Source organism: Macadamia integrifolia, unplaced genomic scaffold (assembly GCF_013358625.1).
Source record: "Macadamia integrifolia cultivar HAES 741 unplaced genomic scaffold, SCU_Mint_v3 scaffold22, whole genome shotgun sequence".
In the NCBI taxonomy this organism is placed as follows: domain Eukaryota; kingdom Viridiplantae; phylum Streptophyta; class Magnoliopsida; order Proteales; family Proteaceae; genus Macadamia; species Macadamia integrifolia.
This window is the reverse complement of record NW_024868566.1, coordinates 259,686-286,263: the sequence shown is the minus strand read 5'-3', so window position 1 is coordinate 286,263 and position 26,578 is coordinate 259,686. Positions and strand designations below refer to the sequence as shown.

Below are 26,578 nucleotides of genomic sequence, written 5' to 3'. Positions count from 1 at the left end.
GGCGTGTGTGCCTAACTTTACCCTTTTTTTCCTGGTGGAAAATGTTGGAATTTAGAAAAATCCATTGGTGATATTCGATGCCTCAGGCGCCTAAAGCTCTTTCCGCCTTTCCTTTGGGAATCATGTACTCTGTCATCCTTGTTGCATTTCAGTCCTGTTTATGTGTATGCCCGACGGTCGCCTCTATACGGTTTAAGGCCTTGCGAAATATGACTGGACCAGAGTTTGGCTATGGTATTTTTCCATTTTCCACAAGGTCCCCTGAGCTCTGGTGGGTTGACGGCCTATGTGCCTAAGTTTACCCTTTTCTTCCTTGGGGAAAATGTTGGAATTTGGAAAATCCATTGGTGTTATTCCATGCCGTGGCACCTGTGAAAACAAAAGTACAGAATACCCTTGGGAATACGGAACCTTAATCACCACTATGTCACGATCTTTTACTTGCTCCAACTCTTCGCTTAACCTAGGCACTTCCTTTGCATCCAAGATAGATTTACCTAAATGAAATAAACTACCTCCCTAAAGACCAGATCATCCATCCTACCAACTATCCTTTTCTCAATCCATACACTATCTTTCTCGAAGCCAGAGCCTTTGTTTCTAAAACCATCAAGTCTCTCATCCATCCAAAGAAAACTCCTCCCCTTAAGGAGTGTGTACAGGCTTCAAGATTTGATTAGTATCAAACACTTGCTACTAGCCAAGAGCAGCTCTTTATCTTAGAGCTATCTCTTGAGTTCCCTCGTTAGTGGATTGACCAAGGATACACGCACCTCCATTTTGGTGCCATCGAATTAGCCTTGACCTTCCAATGCAAAAAAGGCCTCCTAGTTTCTCAAGGATTGCTCTCCTTAACAGCCATTTCAAGCAATACAACTATGTAGTCATAGCAACCACTCAGACCAGCCTCAATGTTGTCATAGTGTTTCTCACCATGTAGCCGAATTTCAATATGCCATAATCATATCAACACCTGACAACTGCGTTAAAGGTCCATGTCACACCCTGCCTCCAATAAGTCAAGGTATGCGGTACTAGACACCTTACCGTATCCAGTCAGCCTGTTTCTCCAGGATTTATACTAGGAAAGCAAAATCATAACACCACAACTACACTACTAAAGATCATGAGTCATATGTACAACAGTCCATTAGTAAGATATACTACATATTCTCTAGTGTCTGCTAAGTGATAGAACATATTTACAATTTTCCAGATGAGATTAGCATACCTCCCAAAACAAATATTTACACAATTCTCATTACCTCAGTAGTATGCTATATACATCAGAGTATATGATCCAATGGAAATATAAACGCAAAATGAAATCTGATATATCCATCCTAATCCTCAGATGAACTAGCATCCGTAGGCACAGTCATCGCATCAACATTCAGGTCCATGGTTGGTTTCATCCTCTGAAATATTGGCAAAAAAATCCATAGCCACTGTCGCATGATCAGAGCTGGTAGAAGGCAAAACATCGGCCTTGTCATCTAGAAGAAGTAAGTAAAGAGGGGTGAGCACGTCATGCTTACTGAGGGGGTGGGGCAAGCAAGCAAACACAGTACAAATGATGCAATGCATGCTCCACACCTTATATGATGCTCATGGATTCATTTAACGTTACACTACTTCCTAGTCCATTACTAAGTCTGAAATAGTGGTGTAGTGCTACGCAACGTAGGTGGTATCCCCTTCTCAGTACGTCGGGCCTCAGGGATACAAGCTAGTTGTAGGCAGGAGTCAGCCAGTCCTAGAAAGAACCTTGGGCCCCCGGCTAATCCATAGGTTAGTAACCCAGGCAATCAAGTGTATAGTACGTCGTACCCTGCTGCTATCCATCTCTAGGTACAGTACGTCGTACCACGGAAGTGTACTACTGATCAGGCAGCCACAGGTCGGGATTAGTCAGTACCTATCCCCCTACTGACAAGGGGTTGTAGCACTCGAGTGGTGATAATCTTAGCCCACAAAATTCTACATGATGAAATACAACCTTCACCAATCACATCACACAAATAAATGTCGAGCATCTATCAGTGTCTCGTCTTATCTGTCTTACCATTTCAATTCCAGTTTCACTAGATCAGTAACAACATAATAATAATAATAAATATAATAATATGCACACAGAAAAATGCATGAGTTACAAGCAGAAATTAAAATAAATAAACACTCCGTAAAATAAGTCAGGGCACCCACTCACCATGGTGTCCAATCTCCTGGAATCCGGATTCTTGATTCAAATTTACGTCTTCACCGCAGCTTATATTTCCTATTACACAATATAAATTATTTTAGAATGAAAATCCTACAATCCTACCCCCAACTTGATCAATTAACATCACCTTACATCTTCAAATTTTAATTCGGTAACTGGCTTTCCTCCACTACACAGTCTGGGTGGGTTTCCAATTTCCCCCACTGATAGGGTAACTTGAGAGGAAACCACTAGTGGGTCTCACACTTGGGTAGGATATCCCAAAAACCACATGGACCATCCTCACAGTCTCACTGAGCCCCATACACTGTTCCATCACTCCTACTAGACTCTGTCTCTATCAAAACACAGGTGCACATACCCTAATGGGGTGTGCAGGGCTTGCTGGCCATCACAACCCTTCAGTAAGGTTCTGAAACCCAAACCGGCAGGTTGGCTGGGCAGCAACTGGCTGGCCGGTCGACACCTGCCGGCTCCCCTGTTTTCTGCAGTATTTCATTCTGCCCACTCTGCTGAACATTGATTTGGTCTACTTGGGGTTTCATCTCCTCTCTGTAATCCAAATTGATCATATGATATTAGGTCTTAATACCTAGGTAAGGTCTCCCACTGACCCATTTCTGGGTTCGAATTGGTAACCTTTAAGCTTATACAGTCAATTTCTGCAGAAATTTCAGGGTTTAACCTAGATTTAGGGATTTCTGCAGAATTGAATCACTTTCCCCCATTTAACCACTTAATTGAGGTTGAATACAGGTGGTTGTAGTCTTAGAAATAATATTCCAAACCAAATTATGCTTATAACAGAATTCCTATAAAGAATTAAATGAAATTCTGCTAAAAATCCCAATCCAATAACAATTAAAATTCTGCCCTAAGTTATTTGGCAGAGCTGCACTCCATCAACCATAATTCAGTCCCAATTTCATGCATTGCTACTAAATTGATAGGAACACTAGGTTCTAGGGTTTGATAGGGACAGAGTTCCTACCAATTGGATCCCCAGTATCCCACTTAAATTGGGGCTTTTCCTACTGGGCAGTTAAGCAGCTCCCAGGATTCCCCTGGCTGCCTCCAATTGGCATAAACCCTAACCCTAGATACCCAATAAATTTCAAATACCCAAACTAACCCTGCAGTAGTAGTTGGTTCACTCGCCTGTGGGCAGTTCTGTTCTAACAACAGCCTGAGGTGAGTCAATTCCTTCCTAACTTCTTCTTCTACCTTCTCCTCTCTTCTTCTCCTTCTCTTTTCTTCCTTCTTTCCTCTCCTGTTGCAGCAAACGATTTCTTTAGGGTGTAAGGTACCCTTAAACCCTTAAGTCTTTCTTTTATATTGCTGCCCAAACAGACCGTAGTGTCTGTTTGGCTGGCTCCATTTATAACTTAATGTATTTAATTTAAATTAATATTTGATATCTCAACTTGGGGAATTCTGTTCTCCAAGGTATAGGGTTTTTTAGGACCATCAAAAACACCTTTATATAGGGTGAGAGTATGAACAACTGGGCTGCAGAGCTGTGGGCCTCACAACCAAAACCTTAAAATTCTGCATTCTGTCAGCTCAACCGGCTGGCTGGTTTGGACCTGTCGGTTGGTAGCATTTTGTGATCCATTTGACCTGTCTATCCTTCCCCTCTGTGCCTGATCCCTTATAAATTAAAATATACCTATTTCCCCACACTTCTTGGTGAGTCCTCCAGTGGTGCTGGCAGGCTGAGCATGAACAGGTGGGGTCATTCTTGCCTTCTTGGCATTCCACAGCTGCCAACCATGCCAATACTGCTTTCCTCTGCTCTGCATTCTTTCCTGTTCACAAGATAGGGGTAAAATCAGATTAGGGTGTTACAGCCCAAGTCCAGATTACCAGTGTTACATTCGACCTTGCACTATCAAATGGCCTATCGGCTCCAGAATCAAGCTTTCTACCTTGTAACCAGCCATTCAGAAGATTCTCTCTTCGTGATGGTTGATTCTGATCAACAAACCAGCTGCTCTCATGTCCCCAAGTAGATCCCCTGAGAAGAACTCCTAATGCTCCTACATCAGAGATGGATCACAGCTTATGAGCAACCCCTGCAAGAACCTGCAGAACAAGTGGTTTTTGCGTTCATGACAGATCCCAGTAGTTCTACCAGTACTGAAACTTCCTGTTCCGTGTTCCCTACGTAGTTTAGCATTCTTGAGAAGGTCCCCATCAGGCAATTCAGTCCCTCGGGCTCTCCAGTTTATAAATTTGAAGATGCAGACGGCCACAAGTATTTTGATATCTCTGAATTTTCTTCCTACGCAGCTTTCTCAGATGAAGAAGAGCTCCAAGAATTGTAGGCTATTTCAGTGAAGAAGCAAGATACCACTTCTTTGTCCGATATAGTGATTCCCCAAAACAGAGATCTAAGTTTCCTCCACCATCATGCAAGCCACCCCCGCCGCCACAGCAACCATCACCAGTGGTTCCCCATGTTGTGTGCTCACCCCAGGCTCAAGCTCTTCAACTCCCTTACAGAATTCCCCAGGTCCTGCTGACTATGAAGATATTTTACATGCGGACCATAGTCTAATATTTATAGATCATACCGGACTTCAAACCATTACAATTACAGATATGTGGGTCAACGCTAATTGGTTTATAATCTTTCAAGTTGTCAGCAGAATATGATCCACAGATGTAGCATCTACATTATTTGAAGCTACATCCTCATAAGAACCATGAAACAGGTTTGCCTTCCCCCCCCCCCCCCTCTCCCAAGAGGATAAAAAAAAAAAAGAAGAGATCTAGTCTCTTATACATTTCTATTATGAAGCCATGAAACCCTTAATTTTCCTAACCACCTGCGCACTTCCTTGAACTCGAAGGACCTTTCCAGCCAATCCCCCACACTCTTCTGAAATGTTTTTGAACTTCACACCATCAAAGTTTGGCTTAAACCTTACCATCTCCTTGTTATTTTTCACTGTAAAACTTGCCACATCCTCCCTTGTCTCCCATTCATCCCCAACTTTTCTCACTGCCACCTTAGCTTCATTGTGTTTAGCTTCTGCCTGACATGTTTATTTTATTTCCCTCCTTCAACCTTATGGCCTAGAACTTTGTCCTCACCTAATCTCCTTCATTCCACACATCTTAATGTTCCACCTTTCCAAACCCCCTCCCTCTTTGTCCAACCTATCCAATCTTTTAATGATCTCTTCCAAACTTGTTCCTCTCATCTAAATAACCTACTTCTTTGTTTCATCTCAATTTCTTTTTTTGTGCCTTAAGTTTTTCACAGAACATGTAACTTGCCTTCAATTCCACTTGAACCTCCCCCCACTACTCAGTTCTTTCAATGAAGTTGGGAACCTCAAACCACATGTTTTCAAACTTAAATGGAGCTGAACAATTTTAGGGGTTTTCCACTTAAATATTTGCAGTCTTCCTTCAATTGTGTTGTCACATGATTTCTAGGTTTTTGATTTATGAGCTACTTCTCTTAATTTTTCACGCACTACTTGCTGGAGAAGTTTGATAAATTTTTGGGGAGTTGATTGCTAATTCCTCCCCCCAGGCCATTGATTAGTATAATGTCAGAAACATTTCAGTATGACTTTTCATTCATGATATATATGTAGATGTGAAAGAAAGATCTATTAACTTTATTCAGCCTCCTTAGTGGATGTAAATGTCTCCAAGAGAATCTTGGGACAGGTCAACCAAAGTCTTTGAATTGTTACCGATCCATCAAAAGAGACAAGTGCAGATCCTCAGACTTGGTTGTGATGTTTACAATATGATCTCAGATTCTGCCTCAATATCTCTTCTTGTACTGACAATAATTGCTTCAGTCCCCTTTCTGACATCCAGCCCAATGTTGGATGTTGAAGTCCTAAATTAGCTGTTGACAGAAAAATTGGGGAGAATGCATGAGTGATCTAATTAATCACCAAGCCCTCTATTTATAATAAGCAAAGTTGAGTCATAACAGGAGTAAAGTCCTAACCCAACTAGGAGTACAAGTCCTAATCCAAATAGGAGTCATAACCCAAACAGGAGTAGAAGTCATAACTCAATTACAAATACCCTCCCCCATCCAACCGCCAACTCTAAATAGGGTCGGTGGAGGGGGAAAATCCCCATAGTGCCCCTGTTGCACACATATCCTATATTCTGACGCTCCCCCTCAAGTTGGGGCATAAATATCGCACATGCCCAACTTGACTAAACAAGAATGAAACATCTTCCCAACTAAACCCTTAGTGAATACATCGGCTAATTGATCTTCAGACTTCGCAAAGGGTACACAAATCAAGCCAGCATCTAGCTTCTCTTTGATGAAATGTCTGTCAATCTCCACATATTTGGTACGGTCATGCTGTACTGATTGTAGGCAATACTGATAGCGTCCTTGTTATCACAGTAGAGCATCATAGGAAGAAAAACAGGCACACCAATATCTTCTAATACTGTGCGTAACCACAAGTCACAAATCCTTTATGCCATAGCACGAAACTCTGCTTCAACACTAGAACAAGCTACCACATTTTGCTTATTGCTACGCCATGTGACAAGATTCCCACCCACAAAGGTACAATAATTTGAGATAGGCTTTCTATTAGGAGATCCAATCCAATCAGCATGTGTATAGTCTTCAATTTTGAGAGCAGATTTCAAGTACCTTAGGATATGCAGGACTGCTTCCATATGGGAGGAATAGGGATCGGGTATAAACTGACTCACCAAACTGACAACCACAGCAATATCAGGCCGAGTATGGGAGAGATAGATCAGTTTGCCTACCAACCATTGGTAACGCCCTTTGTCGATAGATTCACCCTCCTTTTCATTGAGCCTTGTGCTAGCTTTCATATGTGTATCAGAAGGACGACAGCCCAATAAACCAGTCTCTAACAATAGATCAATGATGTACTTCCTCTGGGATAGAAAGATGCCTTTAGAAGATCGAGCAACTTCAATCCCAAGAAAGTACCTTGGCTTCCCAAGATCCGTTATTTCAAACTCTCGACCATCTCAAGTCCTTAAGGCGACCAATCTCAGCACTGTCATTTTCTGTCACCACAATGAAATCCAATAGACGATGAGAATAGTAATTTTATCACCAGACCTCTTTATGAAAAATGTGTGATCAGCATTGCTTAGCTTATACCCCACAGATGTCATTACCTTGTGAAATCTCCCAAACCATGCTCTAATAAATTACATTATCTTTTCTTATTACCGTATCTTAATTTGGTTGGTTTTTTTTTTTTTTTTTTTTTCCAGATATACTTCAATATTGGATCATCTACCGAAGAAGTTCTGCTTGCTGTTGGAGGTCGCTATGATCATTTGCTTCATCAAATGTGGGATAATAATTCTGTAGGTTATGCATGAAAAACTTCTATTTGTTGCTACTTTTTTATGTTGCAGCAGTCTATCCATCTATTACTGAATTTCACAAATTAGAGTTTTCAATCCATATAGTAATAATTTGATTCATGAAAGTAGAGCTGTTGGCAGCTCATGTACTTTTGCTAACTCCCTGTACTTGGTAATATATTGGATAATGCATAGGCTGAATTTTGTGTTATGTAAATGTGTGCATACTTAATCACGTGACTACTCATATATTTAATTGATTCATTGTTTCCCTGTTTTTGAAAATTAAGTAACATTAAAATAATCCCTTCTTTTCTTTTTGTGAATCAAAAAATGGAGGGAGATCCCAGGAAACAACAATATGCCCATTCCTTGGAGAATTATTATAGCGGGAGTAGACAGGTGAAAGTTTGTTCTTAATGTCAAAAGAGATGGTTTCCCAAATTCGTTGCGAAGACTGAAACTGAAAGTAAATATGGATTAAGGGATTGGGCAATACCATAAAGGTGTAAAAAAATAATATATAAATGGTGCTCACCCTCCTGTAAGTTGGCTATGGAATTGGTCCCAAAGATTGGATGTGGATATTTATATTTCTTCATTTTTGAAAACCTGTATAAAATCCTATATGAAAACAAATTCTCAGGAGCTGCTCCTTGTCTTTGTGATAAACCCGTTAGTTACTCCTTTTCCTAAACTACGCAACTTGTTGGAAAGTTAATTTTCTTCTTAAGATGCAGATGTAGAAGCTATGAGGAATTAATGGCTTTGGAAATAATTTGTAGTTGTTGCAATAACGTTTTTTAGGGAAGTTGTTAGATGCCAAAGAGGTCCTTATGTCCTTTAAGGGTTTAATTGTCCTTGTAATATTCTAGAACTTACTCTCCGTTAGTATAAATAAAGGGCACTGGTGACATATTAGACACAAGTAATTACCCCATCCAACATAGTATCAAAGCCTTTGGATCTAAAACGCTAAGGGTTTCTTCTCCTCTCCATCTCTCTCTCTCTTTCTCAATTTTCTCTCTCCCACCGTTTCCATCTCTCCTTTTCTTCTAGTGCCTCTCTGCTTCCTCCTCCTCTCTCGATGGTAGTCTCTTAAACCACCAAGAGAGCCACTAGGTTCTCTACTCCACTTCCCTGACTCTCAGACTCCCTTCTTCAATAATCTGAGAGATCCAACTCTTCATCTTCATCGATTTCCAATGTTTGTTTATTTTTTTTACCTTAAATCAAATTTTTTATGTTAGGGTACTTTTTCCTTATAGATGAATTGATTGTCTTGATGTTGGTTACGTCTGGTGCTATTGATTCTTGTAGTGGTATGTACTAGCCACTTTACCGTTTTTGGACTCCATTCTAGAGCTATCCCCAATAACAATTTTTCAATGTTTTTACCCTTTATTGCTTTTTGGGCTTTCAGGGTTTTTTCTACTTTTTTGTGTTTTTTGGTGCTTCTTCTACTTCCAGCTGCTACCTCTTCCTTAGCGCAACTCCCTAGAGTTGCAACCATGTCTACTAGCTCTTCTACTTCCACTGGTGGAGACACCTTGGCTCTTCCCATTTTTCCTCCCTGTGCTATTAAGCTTGATGGTATAACTACCTTATTTGGTCAAGCACGATCTATATCTCAATTAAGTCCCTTGGCTATTATGGGTACCTCACAGGAACCTCGAAGCATCCAACCACAGGTCCTGAGATTGACAATTGGGAGTGTGCCAACTCTCTTTTTATGGCCTTCCTTGTCAACTCTATGCAGCCACAACTTTCACATGCCTATCTCCTTAACTTTTCCGAAGATCTAAAAGCTTGTCCAGGATCTTTGTTCCCAGGCGGGGAATGATGCTCAGGTCTTTGAACTGTGCTAGAAGGTTCAAGACCTGAGGTAGAGAGGGTTCACATTGTCATAGTATTACTATAAGTTGAGTACATTATGGACTGAGCTGGACTTCTATAAGGAGTATACTTCTTCCACTCCTCCTGATGTCACCAGCTTTCATAAACGAGAGGATAAGATTCAGGTCTATGACTTCCTGGCAAAATTGAATGTGGACTTGATCAGTTGTGGTCCCAGGTTCTGAGTCGTACTCCCTTTCCTACCTCAGATCAAGCGTAAGTTGTGATCCAACATGAGGACAGTCATCGACTCATCGTACCAATATGCTCCCACATCTTATTGCCACTCCCATTGAGAAATCTACACAATAAGAGAAGAGCCAACATCCTCCGTGCATCAACAAGAGAAGAGCCAGCATCTCCCCCCAACTTATGATTCTGCTCAATAGGAGAACTTGCAGGTTTGCAGCCTAACATTCCCGTCTCTTTCAATAGGTCTAGGATAAACATCCTTTGGCATATATTTATGCCCTTCTTGGATCTAGACACTTTAATCCCCAGGAAGTACTTTAAGGGTTTTAGATCTTTGATTTTAAACTGTTAGGCTAAGTAGTTATTTAGCTTGGCTATCTCATCCCTGTCATCACCAGTTACCACAATGTCATCAATATAGACAATTAGGGCTGTAATGGTGTCATTACCACGCTTAGTGAATAGAGTGTGGTCAGCCTGACTTTGGGAATAGCCATTATGAAGAACGGCTTGTCTGAACCTTTCAAATCAGGCATTTGGAGATTGTTTAAGACCATATAGAGCCTTCTTGAGAAGACACTTTTCCTGTATGAAGAGAACTTAAAGCTAAGAGAAGTTTGCATATACACCTCTTCTTCTAAGTCTCCATGTAGGAAGGCATTCTTCACGTCCAATTGATACAATGGTCAATCCTTATTCGCTATCAGAGACAAAAGGATCCTTATGGTATTATCCTTAGCCATAGGAGCAAATGTCTCCTGATAGTCAATCCCATACACTTGACTATACCCTTTTGCCACCAGCCTTGCCTTATACCTCTCAATAGTACCATCTGACCGGTACATGATTTTGTAGACTCACTTGCATCCAACTGGAGTTCTTCCCATTGGAAGGTTAACCAATTTCCAGGTACACATTTTCTCAAGGGCTATCATTTCCTTAGTCATGGCTTGCTTCCACTTAGGATTAGACTTAGCTTCAGAAACATTCTTAGGAATAGAAACAGATGAGAGAGCAATAGTAAATGCAACACCTGTAGGGGAGAGAGTCATAAGAAACAAACTAGGCTATAGGATTAGTACAAATTCTCTTTTCCTTCCTAATAGTAATAGGAAGATCCAACTCTGATGAGGAAGGAAGGATATTACCTGACTGAGGAGGGTGGATCTCAGGAGTTGGATTCAAAGAGGACTCTTAGTAGGTCCTTTTGTTCCTCCTTGTGTATGCAGTGGTCACCTTTTCATTACCTGAACTTGAACCACGTCTTGAATGATCTCTTGAATGATCACCAACATCAATAATATCCACCTCTTTGTGTTTCCCAATGTTAGGCATAAAAGGAGAGATAGGCAATGAGGAAAGAAAATGGATGTCATCAGTAGGCTTTTCACTTCCATTATTCTCCCCCTAAAAAGGATGCTAATGAGGTGCAAAAAAAGGAGTAGACTCAAGGAAAGTGACATCCTTAAAGAAAAGCCTTCGTCTGGAAGGAGGATTAGCACCTGTAACCATTGATAGTGGAAGAATAGCCAAGAAAGATACATTTAAGAGCCTTAGGGTCAAGCTTAGTCTGAGTAAGACTTATTAACATCGACATAACAGACACATCCAAACACTTTGGGGGGAAGAGAGAAAAAGGAAGACTTAGGAGACACGGTGTCCAAGGGAGCCAAGAAGTTTTGTTGGCATACGGTTGATCAAAAAGTATCAGTTAGGAGAGCATCAGACCAAAGGTTTTTAGAAACATGCATGCCAAAAAGAAGACTCCTACTGACTTCCAGCAAATGACGATTTTTTCTCTCAGCTACCCCATTTTGTTGGGGTGTATCAACACAAGCTAGCTGACGGATAATGCCATTATCCGTAAAAAAGTCTTGAAGACCACCATACATATACTCCCCACCCTTTTTCAGAATGAACAATTTTAATCTTGGTGTCAAACTGTGTACATATCATATGATAACAATTCTTAAAGGCATCATACACATCACTCTTGTGCTTCATCAAAACAGTCCAAGAAGCACGGAAAAAATCATTAAAAAATGAAACAAAGTAGAGAAAACCAATTAAAGAAGTAGTAGAAGGACCCCAAACATCAGAGTGCACAATGTGAAAAGGAACAGTCGATCTATTACCATGATAAGAATAAGAAGAACGACAATGTTCGGAAAAAATACATGGTTCACAATGAAAGACATGGGAACTAAGAAAAGAAGTAAATAAATGAGGTAATTGTTTCCTTATAACAACAAAAGATGGATGTCCTAAACGTTGGTGCCACAACATCACGGAATCCACAAAACTGCTATCAGTATGTCCAGACACATAGGACTGAGCTATAGCCAAAAAAGGTGATTGAGGTTCAAGTAGGTAGAGCCCTTTCTCCTGACGCCCACTGCTAATAATCCTCTTCGTCACTAAATCTTAAAAGAGACAATGAGAAGGAAAAAAGGTTACACAACAGTTTAAGGATTTTGTTAGGTGACTCATAGATAAGAGTTAGTGGCAAGGTTAGGAACGTGAAAAACAGAATCAAGTGAAATGGAAGAAGTAATAGGAATGCTACCTTTACCAAAAATGGAGGAAAGGGAGCCATCGGCAACCCTGACCTTATCTCTTCCAAAACAAATAGAGTACGTATCATAATAATGGGACGTACCACTCATATGATCCATAGCACTAGAATCAATAACCCAAGATGGAGCTGTGGAAGGAGCAGATAAGGAAACCTGCAAGGCTGAAGCTTAGGAATCTGGCGCTGTAAGTGAAGAAGATGATGAGCCCCCCAGTTGTGACATGACCCTACGGAATGCTACAATATCCTCTCTAGTAAGGGAACTGTGCTCTGCCTGTATGCTAGAAGCAGACCTTGTAGAGCAGTGTTAGCCTGAACACTGTGGGCTCTAGCTCCCCCTCTATGGCCACCATGAGCACCACTAAATCCACCACACATATTAGGAGGACGGCTATGAGGAACCTAACATCTCTCTTTGGTGTGCCCAGTTTCCCACAATGATCACATCGTCTGTCATCTCCACGAGGTGGCTGTTGACCTCGGCCACCACCACACCAATCTCTCTGAGAGCTAGTAGTAAGAGTTGATCGCTCAAGAGGAGCGGCAGGTTCCATGTCCATCCCCGCCTGGTCTCCTCACTCTGCAGATAGCTACACACTTCATCAAGGGATGGAAGAGTAGACCGGTCCAAGATTTGTATCCGGATTGGCTCATACTCGGGATTCAACCTACCAAGTAAGATAAGAACACGTTCCTTTTCAAGTGTTTGATAAACCTTAGCTTCATCTTCAGGATTGGACAATTGGAGGTCCCTATAGTGATCATGCTCTTCCCAAAGACTAATGACAGTGTTGTACTCAGAAATGGTCCTATCCTTTTGCTTCATGGCAATGACCTTTTGGAGTAGTTGATAAACTTTGGCTTAGTCACTTACACGGTCAAGTTTTAGTAACATTGTCCCAAATATCCTTGGCAGTCTCTTTCCTCAGTAACCTTCTTCCAATCTCACGTTTCATAGAAAAAATCAGTCATGTCATAACAGTGGAGTTTTCAATCTCCCACTTTGGATATGTTGGGTCATTTGGATTAGGAGCCTTAATCGTACCTGTGACATACTCGAGGTTTCCCCTACTCCATAAGGAAAGCTTCACTAAATGAGGCCAATCCAAGTAATTTGGTTGTCCAACTTCACAATAGAAATCTGAGTATGTGGCTTATCAAGAGCCATAAGGGTAGGATGAGTAGAACCACTCGATGCACTGGTTGAAATGTCTCCAAAGAAGGGCCCAAGTCCACTATCATCCAACATATTGTAGAGAAAGGGTCACACACAAGCTGGGGAGTACACACTCTGCCCAAATTTGCCTTCACAGATACTCAAATATAAACCCAACAAGGGGTAAACACACATTATCGAAGGAAAAACAGATCAAGGCACACTTCAGGGCAAACAAGTTAGGACATAATACTTTAAGAGTCCCAACCAATACATCTCACAAGCTAACATGGCTAGAATCTATCACAAATGCATTTTGGAAGCAAATAAGAAGAAAAACAGGGGAGGCTTTACCTTCCAACCTGTATAAAAATGAGCTGTTTTCTCACAACTCATTCCCCCTAGGACCGAGTGCTAGAAGCTTGGCAGGGAGACCTTGGGCGATCCAAATGGTGTATACCTCACCTCCAAAGGTTGCCGGATGAGAGAGGAGGAGGAATCCCAAAGGGGAGCTGGTGGTAGTCGTAAAAAACTGGATTTTGTGGTTGTGAAGTCCAAACAGCTTCAACCTTCTAGTTCTTCACATACAAACTCCTCTTGGGTTAGCCTTGACCTTCCTTTAAGCTCATCCCATAAATTCTTCAAGTTGTTTCACATAGTGATCTCTTTCTTGGAACCCTTTTGTAACCTAGGGTTCCAAAGAGAGGAAATAGAATCCGACTCTCAAACCAAGATCTTGTGCTCCGATACCAAGTTAGAATATGTAGATGGAGAAGAACAATGAGATGAGAGATGAAGAAGGAGATGGAAAAGTAGAAGCGGAAGAAGGAGAGAAATCGATGGTATGGTAGAATAGTGTGTAATGAGTAAAATCTCACTAACACCTATATATTACTTCACTAACATATTTACAAGTAATTACACATACCTCTAACCTCCCTAAGGAGGGAAAAAGTAAAACATATCATGATAAGTTACTAAACTACCCTTAGAGCAACATAACTAATATCTCTAACATCACTGTGCCTTTTGTCCCCAGTAGTGAACAGCTGGTTGATGTATTACTAAAGGTCTTAGTAGTAAGATGTTTCATCCTATATCTGCAAGTTGGGGCCATATGTGATATCTATGCACCAGCTTGAGGGGTAATGTTATAATAATAGGTTTTAGAAAAGTTGTTAGATTCCAAACAGGTCTAATGGTCTTTGTATTATTCTGAAACTTTCTCTCTGTTACTATAAATAAAGAGAGCTGGTGTCATGTTAGACATCAATTACCTCATCCAACAGTATTTTCAATTGTCTTACACAATCCATCCCAACCATGCAATCTTACACATTCCATCCTCATTTTGCAAACATACTAAACACCATGTCTTTGGCTGTAAGTTAATGTGCATATAAATGGTTCATACTTCATAGTTGATTCTTTTTTTTAGTGCAGTCTACTTCGGTTGCGCATGTGTTCCTTACTTTTTATCCATGCTTATTACTGTTTACAATGCAAACAACAAAAGATTCAGTTCTATTGTGACTGGATGCCCCAGATCTTCCTAATGGAGGATAAAAGTTATCAATATTAGGCAAAAGAGAACGATTTAATAGTAAACAGCCCAGTTTTCTTCTCTCCCACCCTGCTTGCTTCCAAATTCTTAATTTTTCTCCTGGAGGCCTGAGGGGAATGGGATTTCTTTAGTGTTTTTCTGTAGATCTACTTCTACTTTTACCCTAAGATAAGGGCATTTTGTAAATTGGGCAGCCAACACTCTTCCCCTCCCAAACATTGAAGTAGGGAAGTCAATGGGCCGGGTTGGGGTGGGTATTTTTAAAACCCAAAAACCCAGCCCAACCCTAAGGTTTCTCAACTCAATTCAAGCCTTGCCCAGCCCTAGGTCGGGCTGGGATATCTCAGCCCCGGCCCAACCGTCGGGTTTACCCCAACCCAACCTAGCCCAGCCTTGATGGACCCTGATTCGGCCTGGCTTAAGCCAATCCATCCCAGCTTAGTACTATTGGTTACGTGGTTGCTTGATCTTGATGCATTGTAGAGGCTACAGGCCAAAGTTTTCGCATATATGTAGATTGTGGAAAACAAAGGACTTTTTGTGGGCATTTTTCTAAGTACCCATTTATTAGCATGTTTATATAATTATAAACTTAATATGTATGATAGAGTTGGATTGGGTCGGGTCGGGTCGGGTCGAGACCCGTCGGGCTTGAAATTTCTCAACCCTAGCCCACCCTATGGGCTGAAATCTCAACCCAAGCCCTCTTCAGGCTCAGGGCAGGTTAGGGTGGGTTCAAGCTGACCGGCTATTTTGACACCCTTACATTGAAGTGTTAAATTCTTATTTGGACTTGTCTATAGAGCCATTGGCTAGCTGGCATGATTTCCTAAAACCACCCCAAATAGTCCAAAAGTGAGACCTTCTTCACTTCTTTTGGAATTGCTCTTGACCATTATATATGTGCTAGTCTCAAAAAGAGACTAAAATCATTCTATATGTGCACTTTTCATGGTTTAAAATTTTATTGAAATTTTAAAAGAAAAAATATTTCAAAAATATTTCCTTGAGAGGGAACTGGGGGTGGAAAATAAAATATTTCCTGTCACTTAATTTTCCCTTTGATTATAAACTTAGCTAAATTAACAATATATTGGTGGGAACTTTCTATGGAGCGTTTGGCTACCTGACAGCCTGACATGACGCTCTGAAACATTTCCAAATTCTCCTCCCAAAAGTGAGACCTTTCACTTCACCTCACTCAGAGTTGAAGTTAGTCCTTCTGTACATGCACTTTAAATGGTTCAAATTTCACCACTTAATTTTTTTCCCAATATTTTTCTATTTTTTTCCGAGGTTTGCAAAATTAGATCATGGGTCACATTTTTATTGTTTTAAAATTTGATATTATTATCTCATTCAATAATTTGGAAAAAACAAACACTGGTGATATTTTTCTGCCACACTTCACCTTCTTTTTTTTTCTTCTTTTGTTTTTTTTGTTCTTAAAAATTGTATGAGGTTGGTAAGTTGGTTGAATTTTCAACAGTATTATGCTTTTATATTGGTCTTTTTGTTATGTGTTCAAATGTGCCATTTATATTTGTCTGTAATTCTCTGTTGTCTTGGCCTAGAAATCAAATCCACCAGGTGCTGTTGGGACCAGCCTTGCTCTAGAGTCAGTCATTCAGCACTCTTCTGTGGAGATCAAGCCTTCTAGGTCAAATATTTTTGTGTTTACATTTTATTGACTTGCTACTAAGGCTTTTCTTACACAAAGTTATGGGATTTTCCCATTTTTTCCAATCCATTTTGAATGCAGACATGAAGCTGGCATTAATGTTCTTATTTGTTCAAGAGGTGGGGGTGGTTTGGTTGAAGAGCGAATGGAAATTGCTGATGAGTTATGGCGAGCAAACATCAAGGTGAAGTCACAATATTTTATGTTAAAGCCTATTCAATTGTCCTATACTCCTATTCCTCTAAAAGAAATAGTCATCTATTATAGGAAATTAAACTACTAAAATTTCTACTAATACTGCTAGTGCCATCACCATCACCACTTATTTGGTTGGTACTACTACCACTGCTAATCTACTACCTCAATATCAGCCTCACAGTGAAGAGGGGTTTGTAAGGAAATCGTAATGAAATTAAATATACTTATTTAAAAAATTACACTTGATGAAGAAATTATCTGGTCAAACAGTTCATGTACAATGAAATTTGAAAACATTATACAAAGGAATTGACTTTTACAACCTCAATAAAAAACTTTGAATCTGTCCCAGGAAGGATAAAAGAAAGAGCTTTAATGAATGAAATTTCTGATTTCAGAATCAAATAAAAATATTACACCAAATCTGACCAAAATTAGGATTCTTTATCCATTCCTGCTTAAATATCCACAATTATTTCTAATACTTTGTGGCAGATTGGTGATTCTGTTGATGGATTCCCAACATTTTCGAACTCTTGGAATCTTGAGGGTTTTCATTTTACTCTCCTTTAAAGGGGAAATTATAGGGATAGTTTGATCCATACCCCATACTACTATTTTTAGTGTGTGTTGCTGTTGTTGTTATCATTATTAGTAGGGATAAAGAAGGTGACATAGAGGATGATATCTCACAGAGAATTTAAGTGGGACGGATAAAGTGGAGAGGTGCATTTGGAGTCTTATGTGATCGGCATATCCCTCTAAGCTCAAGGGAAAATTCTATAGGATTGTTGTTTGAAAGAATGTTGTCTGCTCTCATGGCTCCTGCACCCAGACAAAGGAGCGCATGAAATTACTGCCCAGCCCCCTATGAAATAAAATATTCCATCCATGTTGATGCCTCTGTGCGTGCTCTCATTGGCCCCCACGCTGGTGCATGAGCCATGCGACCAGGCAACGATCTCTTGCCCTTATTATTATTATGACCAAAGGAGCCTTGTCCGCTTGCATGGCTACTACGCCAGCATGCAGGCCAATGGGAGGTCACGTGGAGGCATCTGGGTAGGGTGCAATGCAGTCTTTTTGCACCTACCTATGTTTGGCCTTATAGTTCCACGCAAGCGGGCAGGGTTCTTTTCTCCTATTGTTATTGTCATTGTTATTGCTATTGTTGTTGATATCATTATTGTTATTGTTATTGTTGTTATCCATTTTATGGTTGTGCTACATATTTATCATTTCAGCCTGTTTACTTAGCGGATATAAATTTCCATCAGGCTCAATTTGTCCCAATATCAGAACCAAGCCTCACGGAACAGTACGAATATGCAAATGAGCATGATATTAAATGCCTTGTCTTCATCACTGACACCGGTGTGTCTCAGACAGGCTCTGTCAAGGTAATAGTACTATTTTAACATGAGATGTTTGGTTTTGGATCCATTCTTATATGATTTTTGTAGAGATTCATGACTTATGCTCCATTTGTTATGATGTAAAATGCTTGAAAGTGACTGGAAAATATTCTACTTCCACTGCTTTATTTTACAGTATTTGTGAGTAAAATAGTGGGGGTTCCTGTAAATGGTTACATTTATGTCAAAACCGAGGAGCCCTAACTCCTAAGGACTACTTAAATGTTCTTGTCAAATTTAAAACATTCGAGTAACAACATTATCTCCATTCTACCTTCTACAATATGTAGTACTATCGTTACATTGTTTGAAATTAGTTTTCTTTTCATTTCCTTCTACGGGCAGGCTTTTGTTCCAACTTATGAAATCACCAATTTACACATTTTGATATTAAAAATGAACCATAAATCATTGGCTAATGTTCTTTAATTGTTGATAGAGATTTCTCTCCTTTAATTTACCAGTGACAAAATTTTATTTTCCAACCCATAGAGGAAGGGAGTACATTGGGGATTGTGGCATTCTACAATGCTTTAAGAAATTACTGCTTTAGTTACTGATGAGCCTAAATATGCACCCGGCTCAGGATCATTTATCTAGAATCCCCACTTTACCCCAGGCACCAAGCCTCCTGTAGCCGAGCCTCCCTACTGCTCGACCATCGTGAGATTCGAGCCCTCTTTGGGTGATACCTGCATTTACGAAACAGGCACGGATATCTTGCGCTGCCAGCTTAGCATATCTCGCCAATTCACTAAATCTTAAAGAAATCTTATCTTCCAAACTGCCTAAGGAAATTCCCCAAGTCTGTACTCTTCAGATAGGGAATCCAGAACTGAATTACTGGCGCAACATCCACAACTAATCTCCACTATTGATTTAACGCTCTCAGAAGAAGGTAATATCCCAGGAATCTTCCGTAAGATTGAGGAGTCACCTTTCCCTTCAGATGACTTGCCAAAAGCGGACTTTCCATAAGGAACCAGGGTAGATCACCTATAAATACTAAAGGTAAGCCTCCAAGGAGGGGGATGAATTGAACATTAAAGTTTTACCTGTTACAAGATATCTAACTTAGGCATCAGAGTGTTTTGCGCCAGCCTAACCCAGCACTCTTTACTTGTCGTTTGTATGCAGGTTTCTTCAGGGACTCCGGCCTTTGCATAGGAATCTAGTCGGTCATAATTTGTGGCATCAGATTGGCGTCGTCCGCAGGAACGAAGACATCAAGGCTCGAACGTACGAAATGCAGCTATAGAGTGAGTGTGTAGTCTCGCCACTAGGACGAGAAAGGGGACCTTCCCATCCTTGATGCCCAGCAACCACACTGGGCATCCAAATTCATTCACACATCCAGCCGCAACCCATTTCTGCACAAGCTCCGTTAGTAGCAGTTGAGGGACCAATACCGCCTCAACCATTAGCAATAACAGGGGCAAGACTCTTACTGCCACCTCCAATGGCAGCGGCGACACGCCCCATGGCACAACCGCCGCTGGTGTGCACAAATCCAGAGATCCCGGTTGTTACTTCTCAGATCTAGGATTTGCAGATGAAGATGTTGGAGACTAATAACATGGTTAGGAACTTCACCAGACAGTTCGGCTCCTCCCTGTCGATAGCACCCGTTCTGTAATTGAATCCGCAGACCACCGTCAGCCCCAAGGCATAGCCACACTAGGTTGACGAGCCCGCGTAGACATCAGTCGGAGCGCAAACCGTGTTTGGTTTACCAGCCAAGAGCAAACCATCCTACGCGAACTCAGGGAGTGTCACAGAGGAACAATGCAGCTCATCCAGAAGCTTCAACTCATCCTCTGAGACGTTAAGCCTATGCAGCGGGGAGCAATCCCCTCCACATGCCTAGACGAACCGAGAACACACTGAAGAACTCATACCCGTACGGAGGGCATAAGTGATGCATCTACTAGAACGGAAAGTTGAAGCCATAATACGATGGAAAAGGTCCGATCGTGGCTCTGGGATAATCATGTTAAGCGACCTCCATGTGCTCGGAGCCCAGCTCAGACCAACCATAGGACCCACGAGGCTGACCCGAGGTCGCCTACAAAAGCTGAACTGGGGCGATGGAACCTAGAATTGCGCCTCCTCCAATAACTGAGTGAGAAAGTTGATGGCCTCAGATAGCCAACGTCAGACCTAGAAGTTGCTCTGGCACACAATGCCTTGTCAGATGAGTTGATGAATGCAGCTCTCCCAAGGAGCTTTAGTATGCCTACCTTCTTGATGTACAACGAAACGACCAACCTGTCCGACCACTTACGGTACTAAGGCTCAGTGATAACCTTGTATGGGAAATCGGACGCCACTCTTTGTCGGGCTTTCCCCACCTCCCTGAAGGACATGGTCATTCTCTGGATGTCCAACTTAAGGCCGAGATCAATTTGGAACTAGGATAAACTAACCAAAGCTTTCTTATGAGGTTTCAAGGCAAACACCTGCCAATGTGATGAATATGAGACAGAAGCCAGGCAATCCGATTAGGGAATTCCTCACAAGGTTCACCAAGGCCATACTAGAAGTGAAGAACTTGCCAGAAGGGGTGGTGTACAGTTCCTTGTGCAATGCTATTACTCATCTAGAACTAGTTCATTCCATGGCCTTTGACTTGCCGGAGACCATAACTAAACTACTTCAGAGATGTAACTAGTACGCCAACATGGATGATGTGTTAGATGCCAAAAGGATTATTAATAAACCAGAACAGGTTGATAAAGATAAGAAGAGACCTCAACGACTGAAGGACGGTGACTAAGAGCCAAAGAAAACTAGTCAAACCACCCCGCTGAGAAGTCTGACAACTCAGACCAGTATGAGTTAGACAAGTCCCGGACAAATCTGCTGCTGGAAATTCAAGATCAAAAGTTTTTCCGCTAGCCGAAGCTGTTGTTTGCAAAGCCAGAGGAAAGAAACCTCAACAAGTACTGCAGATACTACAAGGACCATGGGTATAACATGGAGAATTATAAAGTATTGAAAAGAGAGATTGATGAATTGATCAAGGCGGGATATCTCAACAAATACCTCATGTAGAAATTTGGGGAGAGCCGGCTAGCTCGGGATTAAGCTAGCCCAAGCCAGAAGCAGGTTGAGCTAAGGGCCAAAGATCTGGGAAACGTACACCTCGGCACCAGTAGCATTCGGCCAACCGGCCGAGCCATGCGATTATTGCCCAGTTAGTGGTTGCTAATTTCCCATTCCATAGGGAGTTGGTGGATAAAGGAGCATGTGTTGACCTTATGTCTTACAAAGCGTACCAAAAGCTTGGGCTCAGGGTAGATAGGATAAAAGTGGCAGGTCGGCCACTATACAAGTTTTTGGGAGCGTCATCCAAAATAGAAGGGACCATAGAGCTACCTGTAACTATCAGTGAAAGTCTAAAATCCTCTACGGTTGGAAGTGGCACCACGAAGGGTAGAAGAACCTAGAAGGAGTAAAAGGGGGAGTGGGTCATTAGAACAAGGGGCCTGTATGGTTGAGGAATCAGGGGGAAAGAGGTAAGAAATCCTCAGCAAAGCAAAAGGGATGCCTGACTATGAGAGCTTGGTCAAGGGGTCGAGCAAAAGGATGGTGATTTCTTGATGAGCCAACTGGCAGGGGGGATGGAGTGTAACAATGGAAGGGAGAGTAAGAAGATCAGATTTTGTGGCAGAAAGGGTTGTAGGGTCAACGTCTTGCAGCACAGAGAAAGGGTTTGAACTGCTAGTCAATTCAGGGTTATGGACCTGTGGCAGGGAGGATGCAGCTTGGTCGTGAGTCGTGACCTCTCGGAGAGCCAAAGGCAGGGACTTCTTTCAGGAAAGGACGACAATGACAGCGGAAGATCTTGCACCGGCCACAATTAGGAGAGCGGAAGCTACCCAAAGCAGAGGGGTCAAGTGGAAGAGAGATTCATATGACGGGGGGTATATGGTATAAGGGATGTTGGTAGTGATAGTTGAAGCTGAGGTGTGCGGAGGGGGAGAAGGTTGATGGTGGTTGGTGGTTACAATTAGGTTTTGGTCAGGGGTATGAGAAGGAGCTACCTGAAAAGGGGGGTTGTTAGACAGTGCTTAGGAATGGCCAAGGACCTTGCGGACGTGGCATTGAGGCGGGAACCATTCAAAGTTGATCTTCTGGTTGCAAGTGAAGCCATCATTGTTAGACACCTAGATTGAGGATGGAGGAGCTCCATCGGCCAACAACTCGACAAAAATCCTAGCATAAGTAGTCTGTCTTGCCTCTTTGTTCTACCATCAGAGAAAAGAGGTTTTCCTAGTACAGAGCCTACAATGCTAACCTCATCTTCACACTAGAAGTGTAGGGGAAGACCAGGGAGAGGAACCAAAGAGGAATGATGTTAAGTTTGACCCTTTAGAGTTGCAGGTATCTTTCCCAGTGACGGAGGGATATGGGCTTTTTGCCGACTTACCAAGGACCACCCTCAAGGGCTCGAATCTTGTCTTCTTTGTCGGAGAATTTGAAGATGAAGAACCCATTGTCCAAGAGGTATGTAACCATAAACCCATATGGTCTCCATTGTTTTGACAATGATTATTTCACAATGACTTCCGATGAAATGTCCAACCAAGGCATTTTTCTATTTGGATGCTTCTTTGTCTATCAGATTCCCAGGGTAGAGGGCTGTCTTAGTATTGCCTATTATGGTTGGAGGGATAAAATGGAGAGCGAGACCTTCATTGAGGGAGTGAGAGGTATGTCTGAAAAGGGTACTCCATGCCAGACCCCTTTCGCTGGGGAGATGGGGATGGAGGGGGCTGAGAGTGGGGGTGGAAGGGACTGCCAAGGAGGCCAGCCACGGCAGCAGGCACGGAAAAGGAGGGACGCAAGGGACACCCATGGGACTCTTCTCAGAGAGGATGCCGTGAAGTGAATTTTTCTTAACTTTATTTAGTTTCTATATTTATCTTTCTGAAATTCAGTTTTTTCCATGTAAACTTGTAAAGGACAGTATTGATTGTGGATCAACTAATCTTGTGGCACCATGTATACCGTGTGTCTCCTATGTTTCACAGGCAGCTTAAACTGTTCTACCTTCAATAGTCCTGTCCTTTCTTTACTGCAATCTGAAATGAGATGATGAACACTGATATAGGGTGGTTGGCTCTGGAGTATATTTTCTAATTCTGATTTTGGTTTTGTCGTGCATTAGGCAGAATGTTGTCTCTAAAAATGTTGGATTGGTTCAGTTCATAGTTGTCACGGCGTCAAATCGATCCAAGGCGGTGGAGGGGTGGCTAATCGATTTGGCGATGAATCGCCCATTATGGCGTTGCCATGGCGGTCAAATCGCCCATGTGTCATTTTTTATTTTTCCTATTTTCTAAAGTTATTTAGTATGTTACTTTTTTATTTCCCCTATTCTCTAAAGTTATTTAGTATGCTACAAGCCTACAATATATACCCTATAACATATAAAACCAACATTAAGCAATATCAAATCATCAAAAATCAACATAGCCCTATCAAAATCACCCTGCATTTTACAAAAAATTGACCACCTAGTGAATCAGGCGTGACCTGGCGTCCATGGCAGTGCAATGGCAACCGCCATTTGTGAGTCATGTAAATCGTAGCACTACCATGAACTTCTTTTTCCGCTAGGATCTCCAAATCGCCGCCTTGGCGGCGCCATGACAACTATGGTTCAGTTCAGCACCATGATGGATTCTCATCCAGAAGCTCGAAATATTTAGAAAATGGTTGGCTTCGGTAGTTGAAGTAGGAAGGCAATCTGTTGGTGCAGGAGAAATTCACATGAGCTTCTTTAGAAGAGCTGACATCAGGGACAGATTTGGTGATGAGTGTTTCTACCTTGAAGAAGATAGAGTGAAAAAGAATCCCCTAGTCAGGTTTTTAACATGTTGCTCGGGTATTGTTGCTGCCCTTTGTATTCCGTTGCTCGGGTATTGTTGCTGCCCTTTGTATTCCGTTTCTAGTGCTAGGTTTGGAGGGTGAGTGTGTACATGTCATGGTTTCTTTCTGTTTCTAGAGGTTAGACAGGTTTTAACCTAGGAACTTGAGGAACTGAGCTACATCATGACTGTTACTCATATTTTTTGATAATCAAAGATCTTAACACATTAATGTTAATTTCTGAATAGAGGCAACATAAAGAATTGGGGATTGAGCAACCGTTCAGAATTCAGATGTTCCCCAAAGCAATGTTCTTCTCTTTGTGGGATGCTTGTTTCCTTTTCTCTCTTTTAATTACAGATTATGTAGGTACTAGTTATTAACATTAGTCTTTCTTTTTCCCAACTTTTGTATTTTATCCCTCTGCTGGTTTTATATTATTAAGCTGGACTAGGACTCGCTTTACTTGTGTACCCCTTACTGGGAAGAATTATGGAAAACCAATGGAAATTTAGTTTTGATAGAATTATGGCCCCAGATAGAGTTGATTGGCACCCTAGAAGTTAGGACAAGGCTCTGTTGTGTTGAGTTTAGTCAAAGTACGTGCATTTTAAGATGTACTTGGAGTGGCATGCATATGAGACTTCTGAGAAGTCTATCCCACTACAGTTAATGTCATTTATCTCTGTATGCTAACTATGGATCATTGAAAAAGAAGTACTAATTGGTTGATTCTTTATGCAGGTCCGTCATCTTGAACTGAAGAAGGAGAAGGAAATAGAGAGAGAGGGGCTTGTAAAGTTTCTGACGGATGCCGTGGCCACACAGTTCAGGAACCTCTCAATTTGGAGTTGAATAGGCATGTATCTCAGAGCTTCAGTTTTCCAAGTTTGTTTTGGAATTTTAGGGTTTGCAATTGATTGGTGTCATTTATTCGTTTCACGGTTTTAAATAATAGTACTGAAAGTGTAGTTCAGTGTAGCATTAGTGGGTACCTGGTAGACTAAGGGCCCGTTTGATAACGTAACCAGAAACGTGTTTCTGTGTTTTCTTGTTCTCAGAAACAAAGAAACGGCATAAATACCGTTTGGTAAAAGTGTTCTATTCCACTTGTTTCTTGAAACATAAATTGAAATTTATAACAATTTATGCTTCAAGAAACATGAATGACGAAACAAGTTTTACTTGTTTCACTCATTTCTCGAAACAAAATTGAGGTACAAACAATCGATCGACCACGGGGAGCTTCACTGCTTCTCCTGCATGAGACGTTGCAGAACCCCCTTCCTCTTGAAACGTTGAAGTTTCACTGCTTCTCTTGCGTACCCGACCACGGGGAGCTCTGCAACTACGAACCCTTCTTCATCTCGTTGGTGGAACACCTTCCTCGTCACCCTCTTCATCACCGTCGCTGCTCGGTGCGGCTACGAGGAGCTCTCGAAGACTGCTACTCAGTTCCGCCACAAGATGGAGAAGCTTCGCCAGCGCTACCGCTCAAACAAGAAACGTTCGTCTCTCTCTCTTTGGCCTTACTTCAACCTTATGGAACGGATGGAATTTGGGCCATTCCCGATCGGGGCCCTTCCCATTGCCGCCATCGATCTGCATCGTAACAGAGACGACTATGAAGACGACGATGACGGAGACGGAGACGAAGACGATGACGATGATGACGACGACGAAGCTAATAAATCTCGAAGCATCAATCACATACTTCGCCGACCACCAATGGCCTCACCATATCCTCAACAGTGGAATGATGGTGGTCGTGGCGGTGGAGTAGCAGGGCCTCCTGGGGCTTCTAGGTTTTTAAGGAATCCGATGTTTCGCAAGAGAAAATCTTTTGGGATGGATGAGGAGGGGGAGGAGGAAGAGGGAGTTGACCCGATTTCGGAATTGGCTTCAGTGGTTAGAGCATTTGGGGAAGGGTTTGTTCGGATAGAGAATATAAAGATGGAGATGATGAAGGAGACAGAAAAGTATAGAGTGGAGATGGAGAGCAAGAGGACGGAGATGATTATCAAATCCCAGCGACATATAGTCCAATCCATTGCCAATGCCCACCGGTTCCAGAAACAAGAATTATCAAACACCTTTCTTACCTGTTTCTGTTTTCAGAAACAACAATTTCTGTTTCTGCCGTTTCTTGAAACAGAAATGGCAGAAACGTTATCCAACGGGCCCTAAGACTTGGAGAGTGATAGACTCTGAGAGGGAAATTCAGCTCATTCCGGCGGGTACTCCTAGTCCCTTCACTTCTCCGTGGAAAGAGGCAGATGGGAAGAGGTATTCAGACATAATGAAGATTTAGGGGGGCTGGACTCCACTAAAGAGCTGATGGACCTTATCCTCAATTATTGGGATTTTGCCTTACCCAGTCAATATTGATCTGGGATTTTGGGTCATTGTCCACAAGGCAATACTTGTCCCCCTCCCCCCACCCAA

The 26,578-nt window shown here is 41.8% G+C and overlaps 1 protein-coding gene and 1 long non-coding RNA gene across 9 annotated transcripts in view; both read left to right on the top strand.

Annotated features, from left to right (window-relative positions):
• The window catches only part of LOC122066027 (eIF-2-alpha kinase GCN2), a 179,517-nt gene that overhangs the window by 133,778 nt on the left and 19,161 nt on the right, over positions 1-26,578 (top strand). For 7 of the 8 annotated variants that reach the window (XR_006136198.1, XR_006136197.1, XR_006136196.1 and 4 more), the window contains 5 exons: positions 7,484-7,579; positions 16,537-16,622; positions 16,725-16,827; positions 18,119-18,241; positions 24,878-24,992. Coding sequence is in view for 5 of the 8 variants with exons in the window: in XM_042629852.1 (XP_042485786.1) it covers positions 7,484-7,579; positions 16,537-16,622; positions 16,725-16,827; positions 18,119-18,241; positions 24,878-24,988 (519 nt within the window). In the remaining 3 variants the exon portion in view is untranslated. Of the gene's footprint in view, positions 1-7,483; positions 7,580-16,536; positions 16,623-16,724; positions 16,828-18,118; positions 18,242-24,877; positions 25,022-26,578 lie in introns of all 8 variants that reach the window. The other variant, XM_042629850.1, reaches the window with a different exon arrangement.
• LOC122066029 lies at positions 19,100-23,000 on the top strand. Its single transcript, XR_006136200.1, has 3 exons — positions 19,100-19,267; positions 19,394-22,765; positions 22,884-23,000. It is a non-coding gene; the product is annotated as an uncharacterized LOC122066029 (long non-coding RNA).